Source organism: Vombatus ursinus, unplaced genomic scaffold (genome assembly GCF_900497805.2).
Source record: "Vombatus ursinus unplaced genomic scaffold, bare-nosed wombat genome assembly UNPS02014662.1, whole genome shotgun sequence".
Classification (NCBI taxonomy): Eukaryota; Metazoa; Chordata; class Mammalia; order Diprotodontia; family Vombatidae; genus Vombatus; species Vombatus ursinus.
The window spans coordinates 1,200,277-1,215,814 of record NW_020954440.1 but is presented as its reverse complement, the minus strand read 5'-3'; the positions used below and the strand labels follow the sequence as shown (position 1 = coordinate 1,215,814).

Genomic DNA, 15,538 nt, shown 5'->3' with positions numbered 1-15,538 from the left:
ATAGTTTAGAAAGGAGGCCCTTATCAGAGAGACTGGTTGTAAAATTTCTTTGCCAGTTTTCTACCTTCCTTCTAATCTTGGTTGCATTGGTTTTATTTGTACAAAAACTTTTCAATTTAATGTAATCAAAGTTATCCATTTTGCTTTTTGTAATGTTCTCTTCCTCCTGTTTGGTCATGAATTCTTCTGTTCTCCATAAATCTGATAGGTACACAGTTCCTTGCTCTCCCAGTTTGCTTACAGTATTAGCCTTTATATCTAAATCATGAACTAATTTAACTTTATTTTGGTATATGCTGTGAGATTTTGATCTAGGCCTAGTTTCTGCCATACTCTTTTCCAGTTTTCCCAGCAGTTTTTGTCAAATAGTGAGTTCTTATCCCAGAAGCTGGGGTCTTTGGGTTTATCAAATAATAGATTACTATAGTCATGGACAACTGTGCCTTGTATACTTAACCTATTCTACTGATCTGCCACTCTATTTCTTAGGCAGTACCAAGCAGTTTTGATGATAACTGCTTTGTAATACAATTTAAGATCTGGAATGGCTAGGCCACCTTCCCTTGCATTTCTTTTGATTAGGTCCTTTGATATTTTGGACCTTTTCTTATTCCAAGTGAATCTTGTTATTATTTTTTTTCTAACTCTATAAAATAATTCTCTAGCTCATTTTAAAGATTAGAAAACTGAAGTAAACAGGTTTAAGTGACTTGACCAGAGTCACAGAACTAATAAGTGTCTGAAGTCAGATTCAAACTCAGAAAGATGAGTCTTCTTGACTTTCGGCCTGGTGCTCCACTCACTGCACCACCTAGCTGTCCCTGAATGAAACAGTGGGCATAAATAATATTTACCAGAAGCAATAAATTATAAAGTGATGTTGCAATCCCGAAAAGTTGAACTCTTTAATCCAAAGTGACTTGCTTTATGTTATGTGAATAGAATTCTGTTTTTCATATTCCAGGGTTGATATAGAAGAGATTTAAGATATCTTCCAGCTTAGAGATATGATTTTTTGGACACCCATTTAGGAAATTTGGCCATGAGAATGCAGCAATTTAGCTAGCGGCCTCCACCTCCTGTCACGGATTCCACACTGCCAAGGTAAACCTTTGTGTATATCTAGAATGTGAGAGCTAGAAGGAGCTTTGTCAGTTAACTGGTACAAGTCTTTTATTTTACAGCTTTGGGAACTGAGACCCAGGAAGGGTGAAGTGACTTGCCTAGGGTCACACGTCTTACTAGAAATAATAACACTTGAACCCGGGCCTTTCTGGTTCTAAGGCTAGCATTTTCTCAGTAGTCTTCATCTATTGATATCGATTGAGAGGGAATAAATTGCGGACCTCCAAATATTTGTTAGTTGACACTGATGGATGATGTCTCTCATGGCCCCTCCAAGAGCTGATTATAGAATTTAGGAATTAGGTTTCTTTGGTTAGAAAAGTGGCAGTTAAAGAATTTTAGCTGGCATGCATTTCCATTCATGCCATCCACAATCAACAGCATGTAAACCACAAGACTTCATTAATCTGTGGGAATTCTCATTTGTCTCCTCCACATGGGCATAAACTGGCATAGCGTTCTGCAAATATTGCATAAAAGCACTAATCACCTGCTTTGAAAGGCCCTTGACTCGATACTCAGGCAGGGTATAGGCCATTCTCCATTCACTAGTTTGTTCCATTATAATCCAAGAGATGGGACTCCCTTCTGGACCCAGCAGACAGTAACCTGGAAAGTTTTGGAGGCAGCGTCTGATAAATCTCAGGCTCCTCTCATTCTGCCCATATTTCCACATGCTATTCCCAAGTTCAGCATGGGAAACATCCAACAAGGAAGGTCTGAAATTGTCATTTGCACTGCAAAGGAAAACATTGCTAGATCTCTTGTTTGTTTCCCAAAGAGGTCCCGCACCTTTCCATTTGCAGATCTTTGCACCTCATATTGCCTAAATTGTAACCTCCCTAAAAACCACTTCTAACCTCCCCCTCACTCCTGTCTCCATCTGTTGATAGGCCACCTATCCTTCAAATGCCATTTCAAGTGACATCTAATTCAAAATACCTCTTTTGGTCCCCACATTGGGAACTAATCTTTCCCTAACTTTTCTTAGTAACTTCTTTTTGAATTTATAGGTTTCTTGTAAACATACCTCATTACCATCACAAGACTGTCAATTTTATTAGAATGAAGGCAATCTCATCTTTATCTTTGTATCTCCTACAGCACCTAGCGCAGTGTGCTACAAATAGCTCAGTACTGGTTGGACAAATGGGCAGATTTCTTTATTCCATACTGCCCTTCAATATTTCAAAAGACTTTTAACTTAATCAGTGGCTGCTGCCTCAACCAAAGAAGGTCACAACATGGTGTATGTTATTCATGAGTTCCTATTCTCCCTCTCCCCCCACTCCAAATCCTCACTTGATGGTGAATCCACTGGCTATGAGCTTCTTCATGCTCAGCTCCAAAGAGAAAGGTTTAATCTATTTCTTAAACCCATCCACAAATTCTGTCCAGTTCGGGAATTCTTCCTCAGCTTGCTCTTCTTTGGCCTAGCATTCAAGAAACCAGTATCATTGAAATTCCACAGAGGGGACCTCATGTGTGTTGGGCACTGTGCTAATCCATAACAACAAATATGATTTTTTAAGCATTCAACCAAGCAGAAATCGTCTCAAAAAACTGGATTATTTATATAGAGAAAACATCAGAAAAGTCTCTGTCCAATTAAAGTCTGAAAACAAAACAAAACTATTAATTTTTATATAGTTGGTTACTGAGAATGCATCAGGTGTTTTCTGTATGTGTATACACACATATACACACATACAATTGTACATATATAAACACAGACACATTGATGTAGACACACATCTCTCTCTCTCTCTCTCTCTCTCTCTCCATCCTCTCTCCTCAGAGACAATCCTCTTCTTACAAGTGAAACTCTCATATTGTTTTTTTCCAGGGGCATGACTATCTTTGGTTCACAATACTTTGTAGGTCTGTATTCTTAAAAGTATATAAGTATAAAACTATAATTATATATAACTATAATTATAGCTATGTGTGTGTAGGTTTTTTGTTTTGTCTTCCTTCACTAAGATATAAGCTCCTTATGAGGACTTTAATGTTAGGGTTTGTCTCCACTTTAATACTTCTGTCTCCACACTTACCATAGTGTTTGACCCATAGTAAGTACTTAATAAATTATGCATGTATATATGTGTTTGTATGTCCATGTATGTATGTGTCCATAGATATCCATAGAGATTTCCATAGGGTTTTCTTTCTCATATATATACACTAGATAATGTGTGTGTATAGTATATATTTAATGTATATAATACATGGGTTTATGTGTTAATAGACATATGTGTATACACCCATTAATAGATGTATACATATATTATATATGTACTATAATGTTATCTCTATAGAAATCTATGGGTACACTCACAACCATATATAAACATAAAATATATGTGTAATTTTACATTATGTGTCAAGAACTATGTTAAGCAAAAATATAAAAGTAACAATACTTCTTGCCTTCACAGAGCATATATTCTAATAGAGGGAAACAACACAAAGAAGGGAGTGTTATAAAGATTTTTAGGAATGCAGAATCACAAACTATACCCAGAGACTCTTGCTCATTCTCTCTCTCTCTTTCTCTTTCTCTCTCAATATTTATGTAGCATATAGAGAGACATGAATACATAAATAAATAAAAATATGTATTTATGTATTATCATATATGCTAGAATCTCAGTATGTCAGCATGTCGCTGAGAGAGACGGCATAGGCAAAGATAGAGAAAGAGAGGGAGGGAGTTTTCTTGACAAGTTGGTCTGTAATATAAGGCATAAATACAATTTCAAAAAGAAGTTCCACTACTTTAAGTGAGGTTTGGAATTTTCTTCAGATCCTCATAAAAAAGGAATGGGATTTAGAATTGGAAGTTATCTTAATGATATAGAGCAAGTTATTTTTAATGAATATACATGTACATATCAGTATTATTATTGTACATGAGATCAAGCATCTTTAAATAGTGGATATGGAATATTGCATGCCCCTTCAGGCATGGTTATTAGTTGGTTTTGCCAAACAACATTTTTTTTTCTTTTTTCTTTTTAAATCTCATGTTCAAGAGATAGTTTGTTGGGTATAGAGGGAGAAGAGATATATTTGGAAATGAATATGTTAGGAGAACAAAATGTAGGGATGAAAACAAGACAAATTTTTTAAAGACTTAGGAAGTTATAGAATCAGGGAAGATAATTTATGGTAATTACACAAATTCAGGTTGACAAAAAAGAAGAAATGAAACTATCCCCCTTAAGGAGAGTGGCAGAAACGAAGAGCCAATGACATAGCAGTGGGAAATTTGTTAGTTTAGGTGGCAGTGAAAGAAATCATAATCCATCAAAACTCAAATCTGAAGAAGAGTTTCTATGGTGATCTAATTGTCTTACAAATCTGAGGCAACTCTGTGGAGTCTTAGGTGGCAGAAGCAAGGCTTCTGTCTCTAGTAATAGAAATCTCTTGGCCTTAATGACTCTTTTCTAATACTTTAGCACTCATTGGGTGTACCTGTTTCTGAGGCCGGGTAATGACAGTATGATAGTCTGACCAGGAGTCTACCAACATCTCCACGTTGAAGGGGTTTCCACGATTGATGAGAAAAATGGAGCCATATACCTAAAGCAGAAGACAAAAGCAAATGAGTCTAGAAATGTAAGGCAACAACTTGAAGAGGAAAAGGGATATGGAGATGAAGTAAAGAATGGACTCTTGCAGCATTAACTGTTCTAGGAGTGCCATCTAGTGCCACCACATTAAACCCCAATGGTGCTGTCAGTATCCTCAAAAATGGTATTTATCCTATCCTCTCTTCTTTTTCTGTATCTACATTCCAATCTCACCCTTTCCCATCCTGTCCAGATTCTTTACAAAGGAAATGTAGGGAGAGATGAATCATCTCACCTTGGAGATGCCTCTGCCCTTCGCATCTCTCCTCCAATTGGTGAGTTCCTGCCCAGAACCACCACTTCAGGAAGTGCTTGTGGTACTACTCCTGATTCACCAGTCTTTTGTAGCTTATATTCATGCGGCTACCCCTTCTCCCACCAACTTTGTTTCCTGTATTATCTTCTCTCATTTGAAAATAAACTCCATGAGAGTAGGGCTGTCTTTTTTTTTTCTTCTTCTTACATTTGAGTTCCAAGCACAGTTCCTGGCATATAGCAAGCATGCATTTAATAAAGTCTCTCTCTCTAACTCACTAACTAACACACTCACTAACTCTCTCTCTTTCTCATTTCTCTTTCTCTGTTTCTGTATGTCTCTGTTTCTGTCTATCTGGCTCTTTATCTTCGTGTGTCTCTGCCTCTCTTTCTCTTTCCCTCCATGATTTAGAGTCTAGGAGAATAACAGCAATGATTCTAGGAGACAGACGCTGTGAGTACCCACCTTACAAGTTAAGAAATGGAGGTTTAGAAAATTGTGGTAAATCGATCACAACCCAATGCAATTCTTCTCAGGTGACCTCCCACCTCCTCCTCCAGCGGCCATGCTGAGTTTCTCCTCTGCAGCCTAAAGGAATCACAGTAGAGCTTTATTTCTCTTTTTGTTTCCTATGACTATCTTCCCACCTCACGTTCATTGCCTCTGGGATGCTTTTGGTCAGGGATCGGTGCAGAGTCTGCAGCATCTTGGCCTCGTGTAATCGAATCATCTTATATGAATCCCTCCTTCTGCTTTCCAGAAAAAAAAAGTGTGGAGAAAAGAAGAATTCAAGGGACCTAGGACCAAGAAGGTGAAGCAGAAGACAAAATCAACTTCATGAGTAAAAGAAGAGGGAATCATGGTTAGATAGTAACAGTTCTGAAAGATATGTGGGAGTTTGCAGGTGCTGGAATCTCAGTATGTCAGTATTGTGATGTGGCACCCCAAAAAGGTAATGAAACTTTGGCTACATTAACAGAAATAAAGCTTTTAGGATTGGGTGGAGGGGGGGGGATGATCATCCCACTGTCCTGTGTCCTTATCAGACCTTATCCAGTGTTGTGCTCAGTTCTGGGCACCAGGATCTGACAGAGCTGATAAGCTAATGGATGTCCAGAGGAGGCCAGCCAGGATGGTGAAGAGCCTTGGGTCCATGTCATCTGAGGATCACTTGAAGGAACTGGGGAAACTGAACTTGGAAGAAGAGAAGACAGTGGGAGAGGAAGGGGATGTACTTATCCTCAGGTATTTGAAGTACTTATCCTGTGGATAAAGTTAGTTCTGGTTGGTTTCAGAGGGTCAAGAGTGATTGGTGGAAGCTACAAAGAGGCGCATTTAGGCTTGATGTCAGAAAAATGTTCCAACCATTCTAACGGTACAAAATTGGAAGAGCTGCCTTTAGAGCTGATGGACTTCACCTCTTCAGATACCTTTACACAGAATCTAGATGACCACTTGTTAGGTGTGTTAAAGTAATGGGAAGGAGAAGCATCTTTTCATGACTCATGGTTTCTTCAAGGGAACGAGAAGAAAAAGGTGCTTTGCTTTGCTGCCTTTCTTACCATTGTAACCAACAGGTGTCCCTGTAGTATTGTGTCGGAAGAAGACTTCACTCCTCCCAATAGACCACATATGTCTCCTCTCACTGGGCTGGCTGAGGGGGTTTCCCTTTGGTCCTTTTCTTTACTTCCTATCTTCTCCTTTGAGTTGGGGACTAAAGTGGAACTAAGGGATCTTCATTTGACCAGCCACGCCCCAATGCCATAATTGCCTCATGTTAGTTTCAGAGGTTCTTATCTTGTGTGGAGGGGATTATGATTTTCACATTAACCAATATGTTATGTGTAATGAACATACTAATAATTAGATTTCTCAGGAGATTCTGGCTTGGGAGTCAGAGCTCACAATGCAGCTTGAAATGATCAATCAGCCCGCGACAATGCCCTCATTCTTGTGTCTCCGCACCTTAAGTGAAGTGAATCAAAGATTCTAGGACCCGTTCTTGTCACAGAACTCTAGTTCAGTGTACTGGGGGAGGGGTTTGTTATGACACCCAAAGACTTGAATCCAGAATTGTTGTATTGTTCTCTACTGGTGGGCTTCTTGTGGGAAATCACTCGAGCCCTAGAAAGGATTGTAATCCACCTTCCCCCACGCCATTTCTACTTGTGATTTAAGTATATAACCTGTATATGTGTGTGTGTATCTATCTATCTATCTATCTATCTATCTATCTATCTATCTATCTATCTATCTATCTATCCATCTATCTATCTATCTATCTATCTATCTATCTATCTATCTATCTATCTATCTATCTAACCTTTTACTTACCTTGGAGAGCATTCCTCATTTTGAAACTGATTAATTAAACCACTTTCTGGTTACTGGGACTCCCTTCTCTAGGCTGACTTTTTGTGGCTCTGGGCATTTCCAGGTTAGAACCTTGCTCAGTAAAATCCTGTTAACACTTGTGATCTGTGAGTTTATTTTAAATACTTTAAAAATATATTTTGGTAACTGTATTTCAATATAACTGTTTCTTTTGTAATCCTTTGTTTGCTTTTATTTTGTTAGTTCAAAAACATAATTCTGAGAAAGATTCCATACATTTCAGCAGATGTCCAAGGGACATTAAAAAGATTAAGAATACCTGACTTAGGAGCAAGCTGACCTTCAGTCCACATATCTTCCCTTCTCTGATCTCTTCAGAATCTTATTACCACAGGAAAATAATAAAATGTTATTGTGACATTTTTGAGTCTCCAAGCCAAGATGAAGATCTTAGTTGTCTAGAAGGAGATACGGCTAACTGCAGTTCTAATTATAATTCTCTGCATTAACAGTAGTCACTACTGCCTCCTCATTTATTCTCTCTGCTTGTAAATAAAGACATACACTCAATAGTGCTCAAGATCAGTCATATTTATCTAGAGAAAGCTAGCTTTAAAACAATTCTGAAAAATAGCAAATGAACAGCTTAAAATAAAATTAAGATTTCAACATCAGTCATTTTAGACCAAAAGGGAAAAGGGCGGGGGGTTTCCTCAGTTTCCTGTTCTTGGTCAGGAAAAGATCTCCAAAAATCAAGGATCTTACATTTTAGTTACTGTTGTCCTGTTGCATCCCACTGGTGGATAAAAAAAAAACAAAACAAAACATTAGGAGCCCTGGTGGACCATGGGTGCACTCAACCCCGTTCTCCTGTCCATTTCTCTTCTGATCATCTCTTCAGCTGTCATTTGCCTCCCATGTGTCTCTCACAGATTAGGGAACACCTTCATTTTACTAGTGAGGAAGCCAAGTAGGTTAATTTCTTAGTCCCTCCAGCCCTAGCACAGGCCTTCCAGCACAGTGCCTGGTACGTATAGGGTGCTTTATAAATATTCACTAGCTGAAGAGTTCCACTTCTACTATGAATTGCTGCCATCTTGAAATGTTCTGTCTCCATACTGTCTGTGGGGAAGTTGTCTTAGGGCACATTTGCCAAGAGGCAAAGTCCAGGGTCCGTGGACACGTAGGAGTTAACTGACCTTTCTGTTACATAATTTCCCCCTTCCTCCCAAATCTCTTGTAAGTGAGTAGCTGGCAGAAAGTTGGATGCCTACAGATTCAACTTGTGTTAAATCTGTTAAATTTCCTCCTTGTCAATGCCAAAGACTGCCTCCAGTTTGAACAAATCCAGCTGGCATTCTGCCCTAACAGTGTCCTTAGATTCAGTCTTATATTAGAATACTGACTAAGATCACCTTACATTGATTAATCCCTGAAGGCCTCTGCTAGCATACATACCGCAGATGGGAAGTTTTCAGTGTCTGATTCCCTGGCTCTTCATTCTTTCACTCCTTGTTTGATAATCCAAAGACTTCCCTCACAGGCAGCAAGGAATTGCAGTGTATCACTTGTGTAGGACTTTCACCACTTCATATTATTTCATATTGATGTTTTTCTAACATCATCTTTTCTCCACACTATTTTTCTGGGAAGCAGGAGGGATTCATAGAAAATGATTCATATGACTAATAGATTTCCTAGTCTCAGCTCCCTGATGTGGCTTGCCATTTGATTGATCAGAAGTCCCCATACTTGTTATTGTCACCAAGAATGGAAAAACAATCTATGTGCCATCTAGAGTTTTGGGCAGTGAGCATGACAACTGCAATGATGTTTGTTCTGATCTACTTTTTTCCATACATGTCACAACTTCTCTCGGTTATATGATGTACTCATTTTGAATTTCTAGATCTGTTACATTTTATGACATTTCAAGTCACAGTTCAATGTGAAGCTAATAGTTTTCTCTCACATGTCATCAAACAGGGTATAAATTAATAAATTACCAATGAAATAAAACTTTAAATTTTGCACAATACTATAAATAATTAAATTATATTAAACTACCAAAAATCCATTGTGACAGGTTGCTATTATTATTCTTATTTTACAGAAGAAGAAACTGAGATTCAGAAAGTTTGTGAGTTACCTAGAGTAATATAGCTAACCAATTTCTGAGGCAGAATTTGAACTCATCTCTTTCTGACCAGCGTAGCACTATTCCTCATTATACCCAAAACTTGTGACTTTATTTCTAGGATTGTAATGCTTCCATGCTGGTTCCACATACATTGTACTCTTACCAATATCCCCAACTGATTTTAGCTAGCTGCCATTAAAACATATTAAATGGGGGGGTTGATTTTTATGGTAGTCATATAGACTTACATTTCTTACTTCCTGACAGGTCAAATATTTCTCTGAGTAATTTGCTGTCAAAAGTCCCAGGGGATGACTCCTCAGTCCTGATCCTTGATCAGGGCTGAGATTTTCACAGCAAATTACTCAGAGAAATATTTGACTTATCAGGAACTAAGAAATGTAAGTCTATGTGACTACCCCAAAAAGCAGTCACCCATTCAGTAGGCTTTAATGGCAGCTGGCTAAATAGACTGGGGATACTGGTAGGCTCTAGAGAGCATATATAACAGTCTCTATATACCTTTCATAGAATATTTTATTTATATTGGAATGTAAGATCCTTGTGAATAGAGTTTGTTTCATTCTTCATGCTTGCATTCCCGGTACTCAACATCATTCCTGGTACAAAGTAAGTACTTAAGAAATAGTGGTACCTTAGCAACTCACCTACTTCACTCTGTGGGAGCTCAGCCACATTGAGATTTATCACTTTATTTTCTTTTGAATAGACTAAAGCAATAAGACTTCAAGTCTCATTCCATAGTAAAGGAAGATGTTTAAGTCAAAGCAGTTTTTTCCAAAGCCAGCTTTCTAGCCCTAAAGTCAGTTCTTAAAGGAGAAGCTCTGTGAGGAGAGTGTCATCATTGGTGATTGATGAGAAGAAAAAAAAAAAACTCAGGCATTTTGAGGAAATACCTCTTAACCTTGTCCTTTAAACCCCTTTTGCAGTCCAGCAGGGGAAAGAAAAAGATCTTTTTTGCTCTCTCCCTCCTGCCCCACATTGACAGTGATGTCTTGAAGCAAAGCAATTGCCTGTGTAAGAGACTTTACCACCAGCACAAAGCAGTCTTGGAGGTTCCACTGTGCCACCAGCTCATCGGAGATGCTGTTCCCAGGGCAAGCAGCAAGAGGACATGATATGAGGAGAAAGAACACTGGGGTTGAAAGTCAGAAACAAAGGCACAATGTCTCCTCTGGATCCTGGGGAGAGCCAGACATTTAGCAACGTGGTATTCAGCTCACAGTGGAAGGGAGTAGGTACTTTTAAGCTTGAAATGCTTCTAATGGATGTCTAATGATAGATTGTCTGTCTCTCCCAATAGAGGACCAGCTGAACTAAGTTATGAAGAAAGGAATATTCCCAGAAACTTTTCTGTCTGTAAGTATTTATTATGCGCTTAATATATGCCAGGCAGTGTGCCAAATGCTGGTCACTAGGGGCTTCACTCTTTTTTTCAGTTTTGGCCCATTGCGGGAGGGTTTTATTTGTAGAGAAGGATGAAGAGAACAGAAAAAAGCGGAGTTGTTTAGAAGTCTTAAAATAAATGGCTTCTTCTACACCTCCCTCTGCTTTGCATGCTAGAGACTTAGATGGTTACTGAAGAAAATACATTAGCTGGGAAGGTTTGCTACTGTTGCTGCTGTCCAGGTAATTAGCTAGAGTTGGAAGTGCATCGTTTTGTAAGTGTAATATATGTTGTTTGCATGCCATAAATAGAAAAAGGTCAGGGACTATTTTCCTTGTATCATTGTATCCCTACCTCCCATTCCAGTACATGGCACATACATAGTTGGGTCACAACAAATGCCTACTGAATGAAATAGAATGGCATTTTGGACATTCCTCATGTAAGTCTTAAGCTACTCGTATGAGGCATCTGGCATTCAGGATCAGTCAAATCTTTTGCACCAGATCTGGCATTCTCCTTACTGAGATGTCCAAAATCATTTTGGTGGCCTTTCATGGCTTCTGATTGGTAGGCTCTAGAGAGTACATATAACAGTCTTTATATACCTTGCATAGAATCTTTTATTTATATTGGGATGTAAGATCCTTGTGAATAGAGTTTGTTTCACTCTTCATGCTTTTATTCCCAGTACTCAATGTACAAAGTAAATTCTTAATAAATGATTGTTGATTGAGTGAGTCTACATAGTGTTCTACTTATAAGTTGCGAAATCTCTCAAAGGTGATTGCAATTTTCTGGCAATTATAACCCTTTTTTGCCTAGTAATTCATCCTGCAACTAAATACATTGATAGAACTGGCAGAAATTACAAGGAAACAGGTTTTGCTTAATGGAATTCAAAGAAACATTAAGTACCTTCTTTGTAAATAATGTAGTACAAAATGGAGCAGGGTAGCCCTAGCAGTGAGAGACTGGCTCCTAAGCATTGTTGGGACTCTTCAGTATTTTGTCAAGTATCTGAGGTTTGTTTTTTGAGAACTGGCAACTTTGACTTTGAATTTGTAGCAAATACTTAGTCTCTCTTATATTCTTTTTTTTTAAAAAAAATATTTATTTTATTTTTAATTTGTGGAATGAAACAAGCATTTCCATAACATAATATAATAAAAAGATGATTGCACATGAAACTGTTGTGTATAATTTGCTATTCCTTTAAAATATATACTAAAATGATCATGTAAATTTCTTTTTTTCCCTTTTTTCCCCTCCCCCTGCCCTAGAAAGGTTTACTATTAGATACAAATATGTATATGTGGGTAAAATCATTCTATATATACTTCTATTCATCAATTTTTTCTCTGGATGCAGATAGTGTCTTCCTCTATATGTCCTTTGTAGTTAATTTGGGTATTTATAATAGTTGGATGATTTATTTGCTCAAAGGTGTTCTTAAAACAATACTGCTATTACTGTATATGACATTTTCTTGGTTCTGTCATTTCACTCTTCATTATTTCATGAAAGTCTATCCATGTTTTTTCTAAGATCATTGAGCACATCATTTCTTATAGCTCAGTATTATTCCATTACAATCACGTACCACAACTTGTTCAGCCATTCCCCATTTCATAGGTATCCCCTTAATTTCTACTTCTTTGCCACCGCAAAGAACTGTTATAAATATTTTAGAACATAAAGATTCTTTTTCTTTTTTCCTTATCATCTTGGGAAGCAGATCCAGTGGTGGTATTGCTGCATTAAAAGGTATACACAGTTTTATAACTCTTTGGGCATAATTCCATATTGCTTTCCAAAATAGTTGGTTCAATTCACAATTTCACCAACAATGGATAGTGTCCCAATTTTTCCATACACCCTCCAATATTTGTTGCTTTCCTCTTCAATAATTTTAACCAACCTGATACGTGTAAAATGATATCTCAAGTTTGTTTTAATTTGCATTTCTATAATCAATAATGATTTAGAGCATTTTTTCATATGACTATAAATTCTCTTGATTTCTTCTTTGGAAAACTACCTGTTTGTATCTTTTGACCATTTATCAATTAGGAAATGACTCATATTCTTATAGATTTTACAAAGTTCTTCACAATTTGAGGTTATGAGACCTTTATTTGATAAACTATTAATAAAATTTCACCCCAATTTTCTGCTTCCTTCTGATGTTGACTACATTTGTTTTCATTGTACAAAACCTTTTTAATTTAATAGAAGGAAAATTATCCATATCGCTCTGCTCTCTATCTCTTATTTATTCATAAATTGTTCACCCATCCCTAAGTCTAATAAGTAATATGTTCCATGTCCTTCAAATTTTCTTGTTCTATCTCTCTTTATATCTAGGTCATGTATCCATTTAAGGTATTGGTCTATACCCAATTTCTGCCATATTGCTTTCCCGTTTTCCAAACAATTTTTTCCTAATAATGAATCTTTATCCCCAAATCTTAAGTTTTTAGTAGTTAATTTCACCAGGAATGCACCCAGATCATCAGGCAATGAATCAAACAATAAATAAGCATTTATTTATTTACCTACTATGTGCCAAACACTTTGTTAGGTGCTGAGGATACAAAGACACAAAACAACAGTCCCTGTTCCTAAAGACACACATTCTCTTCCTTTTCCAGAAATATTTGGTATCTACCACCTTGTAATTTATTTGCTAAACAAAATAACTCAAAGATAAAGAGCCATCTGCTCTAGAAATTGCTGTCTTATCCTGGGGGCATTTGTGCTCTACTAAAGGTCACAAAATATGGCTATAAACAATAAAATCAAGATAAGTTGAGAAAGGAACTTGGGAATTGTCAAAAAGCATACTTAAATGCAACTGTTTGCCTATGGATTCACCTCCTTGTCATGGCTGCTAGAATTCTTTTCCTCATGTCCTTGCGTTTTCCTTGTATGTTTCTTCCATATTATTAGTGCTTCTGTCCCTTGGCAATTAAATTACTTTGTATATCAAATGATTAAAACTGTAACCTAAGCCCAAGGGCTAGGGCACTACTCTTTCTCCCTCTATGTGACCAAATTTACTAACTATATCTTGAACATTTTAAATAGTATTTTATATTTTTCCAATTATATGTAAAGACAATATTTAACATTCATTTTGGTAAACTTTTAAATTTATTTTAAACTTAAATACAAAATGAGAAAAGGGGAAAAAAAACATTGCCGTGTACACAGCAGAACATGAGTGAATTCAATATAAAACAATTTATTTCCATTTCAAGAAAACCTATATAATAAATACTACACATTGTTTTCAAAGCTGCCTATCATTTCTTTGCTTCCTTGCAGGTTTTCTTTTGTTCTCTGATGTATACATTAAAAAAATTTAATTTAAAGTGTCGAGTTTCAAATTCTCTCTCTCCCTCCCTCTCTTCTCTACCCCCCCCCCAAGATAGTAAGCAATCAGATATAGGTTACACATGTGCAATTATGTAAAACATTTCCATATTAATCCTTTTGTACAAGAAGTATTGAATAAAAGAAAAAGAAAGAATGACAAAAAGTGAAAAATAGCATACTTTAGTCTGGATTCAAAGAATATCAGTTCTTCCTCTGAAGGCAGACAGCATGCTTCATCATTAGTCATTTGGGATTGTCTTGGATCACCGTATTGCTGAGAATAGCCAAGTCATTCAGAGTTCTTCATCAAATGATGTTACTATTACTGTGTACAATGTTCTCCTGGTTCTGCTCACTTCACTATGAATAAGTTCATATAAGTCTTTCTAGATTTTTTTTCTGAAATCATCCAGAGTTTCATTTCTCATAGAACAATAATATTCCATTATAATCATATACCACAGCTTGTTTAGCCATTCCCCAACTGGTGTATATCCCTTCAACTTCCAATTCTTAGCCACCACAAAAAAAAAAGAATTGCTATAAATATTTTTTTTATAAACAAATCTCTTTCCCTCTTTTGGATGTCTTCAGAATGTAGACCTAGCAGTGGTATTGCTGGATCAAAGGGTATACACAGTTTTATAGCCCTTTGAGCATAGTTCCAAATTGCTCTCCAAAATGGTTGGATCAGTTCACAGCTCCATAAACAATGCATTAGTGTCCTAGTTTTCCCATATCCTCTCCAACATCCAACATTTTCCTTTTTTTGTCATATTAGCCAGTCTGATAAGTGTGAAATGGTACCTCAGTGTTGTTTTTATTTGCATTTCTCTAATCAATAGTGATTTAGAGCACTTTTTCATATGACTATAAATAACTTTTATTTCTTTGTCTGAAAATTTCCTGTTCATATTCTTTGACCATTTATCAATTGGGGAATGACTTGTATTTTTATAAATTTGACTCAGTTCTCTACATATTTGAGAAGTGAGGCCCTTATCAGAAATACTCATTGCAAAAGTTCCCCCAGTTTTCTCCTTTCCTTATAATTTTAGTTGCATTAGTTTTGTTTGTGCAAAAACTTTTTAATTTTATGTAATTAAATTAAACTATTTTACATTTCATAATGCTCTCTCTATACTTTTTGGTCCTAAATTCTTCCCTTATCCATAAATCTGAAAGATAAACTATTCCATGTTCTCTTAATTTGCTTATGGTGTTACCTTTTTTGTGTAAATCATGTACCCATTTTGACC

General features: G+C 36.7%; 1 protein-coding gene across 1 annotated transcript; it reads right to left on the bottom strand.

Moving 5' to 3' along the window:
- Positions 1 to 1,453: 1,453 nt before the first annotated feature.
- Positions 1,454 to 5,746, bottom strand: LOC114042671 (glycine N-acyltransferase-like protein 2). Its single transcript, XM_027861356.1, has 3 exons — positions 5,669 to 5,746; positions 4,603 to 4,710; positions 1,454 to 1,888 (listed from the first exon to the last, which is right to left on the bottom strand). Exons 1-3 carry the CDS (start codon positions 5,744 to 5,746, stop codon positions 1,454 to 1,456), a joined length of 621 nt encoding a protein of 206 aa, XP_027717157.1.
- Between the last annotated feature and the right edge of the window lie 9,792 nt (positions 5,747 to 15,538).

Bases quoted from the DNA above. Each gene is read 5' to 3' on its own strand.
- LOC114042671 (XM_027861356.1), bottom strand. From the start codon at position 5,746: ATGATTCGATTACACGAGGCCAAGATGCTGCAGACTCTGCACCGATCC. The intron at 4,711-5,668 runs GTGAGGTGGGAA...CTTCTGCTTTAG, and splicing joins GCATCCCAGAGGCAATGAAC to GTATATGGCTCCATTTTTCT. The intron at 1,889-4,602 runs GTACACCCAATG...GAAACAAACAAG, and splicing joins TTACCCGGCCTCAGAAACAG to AGATCTAGCAATGTTTTCCT.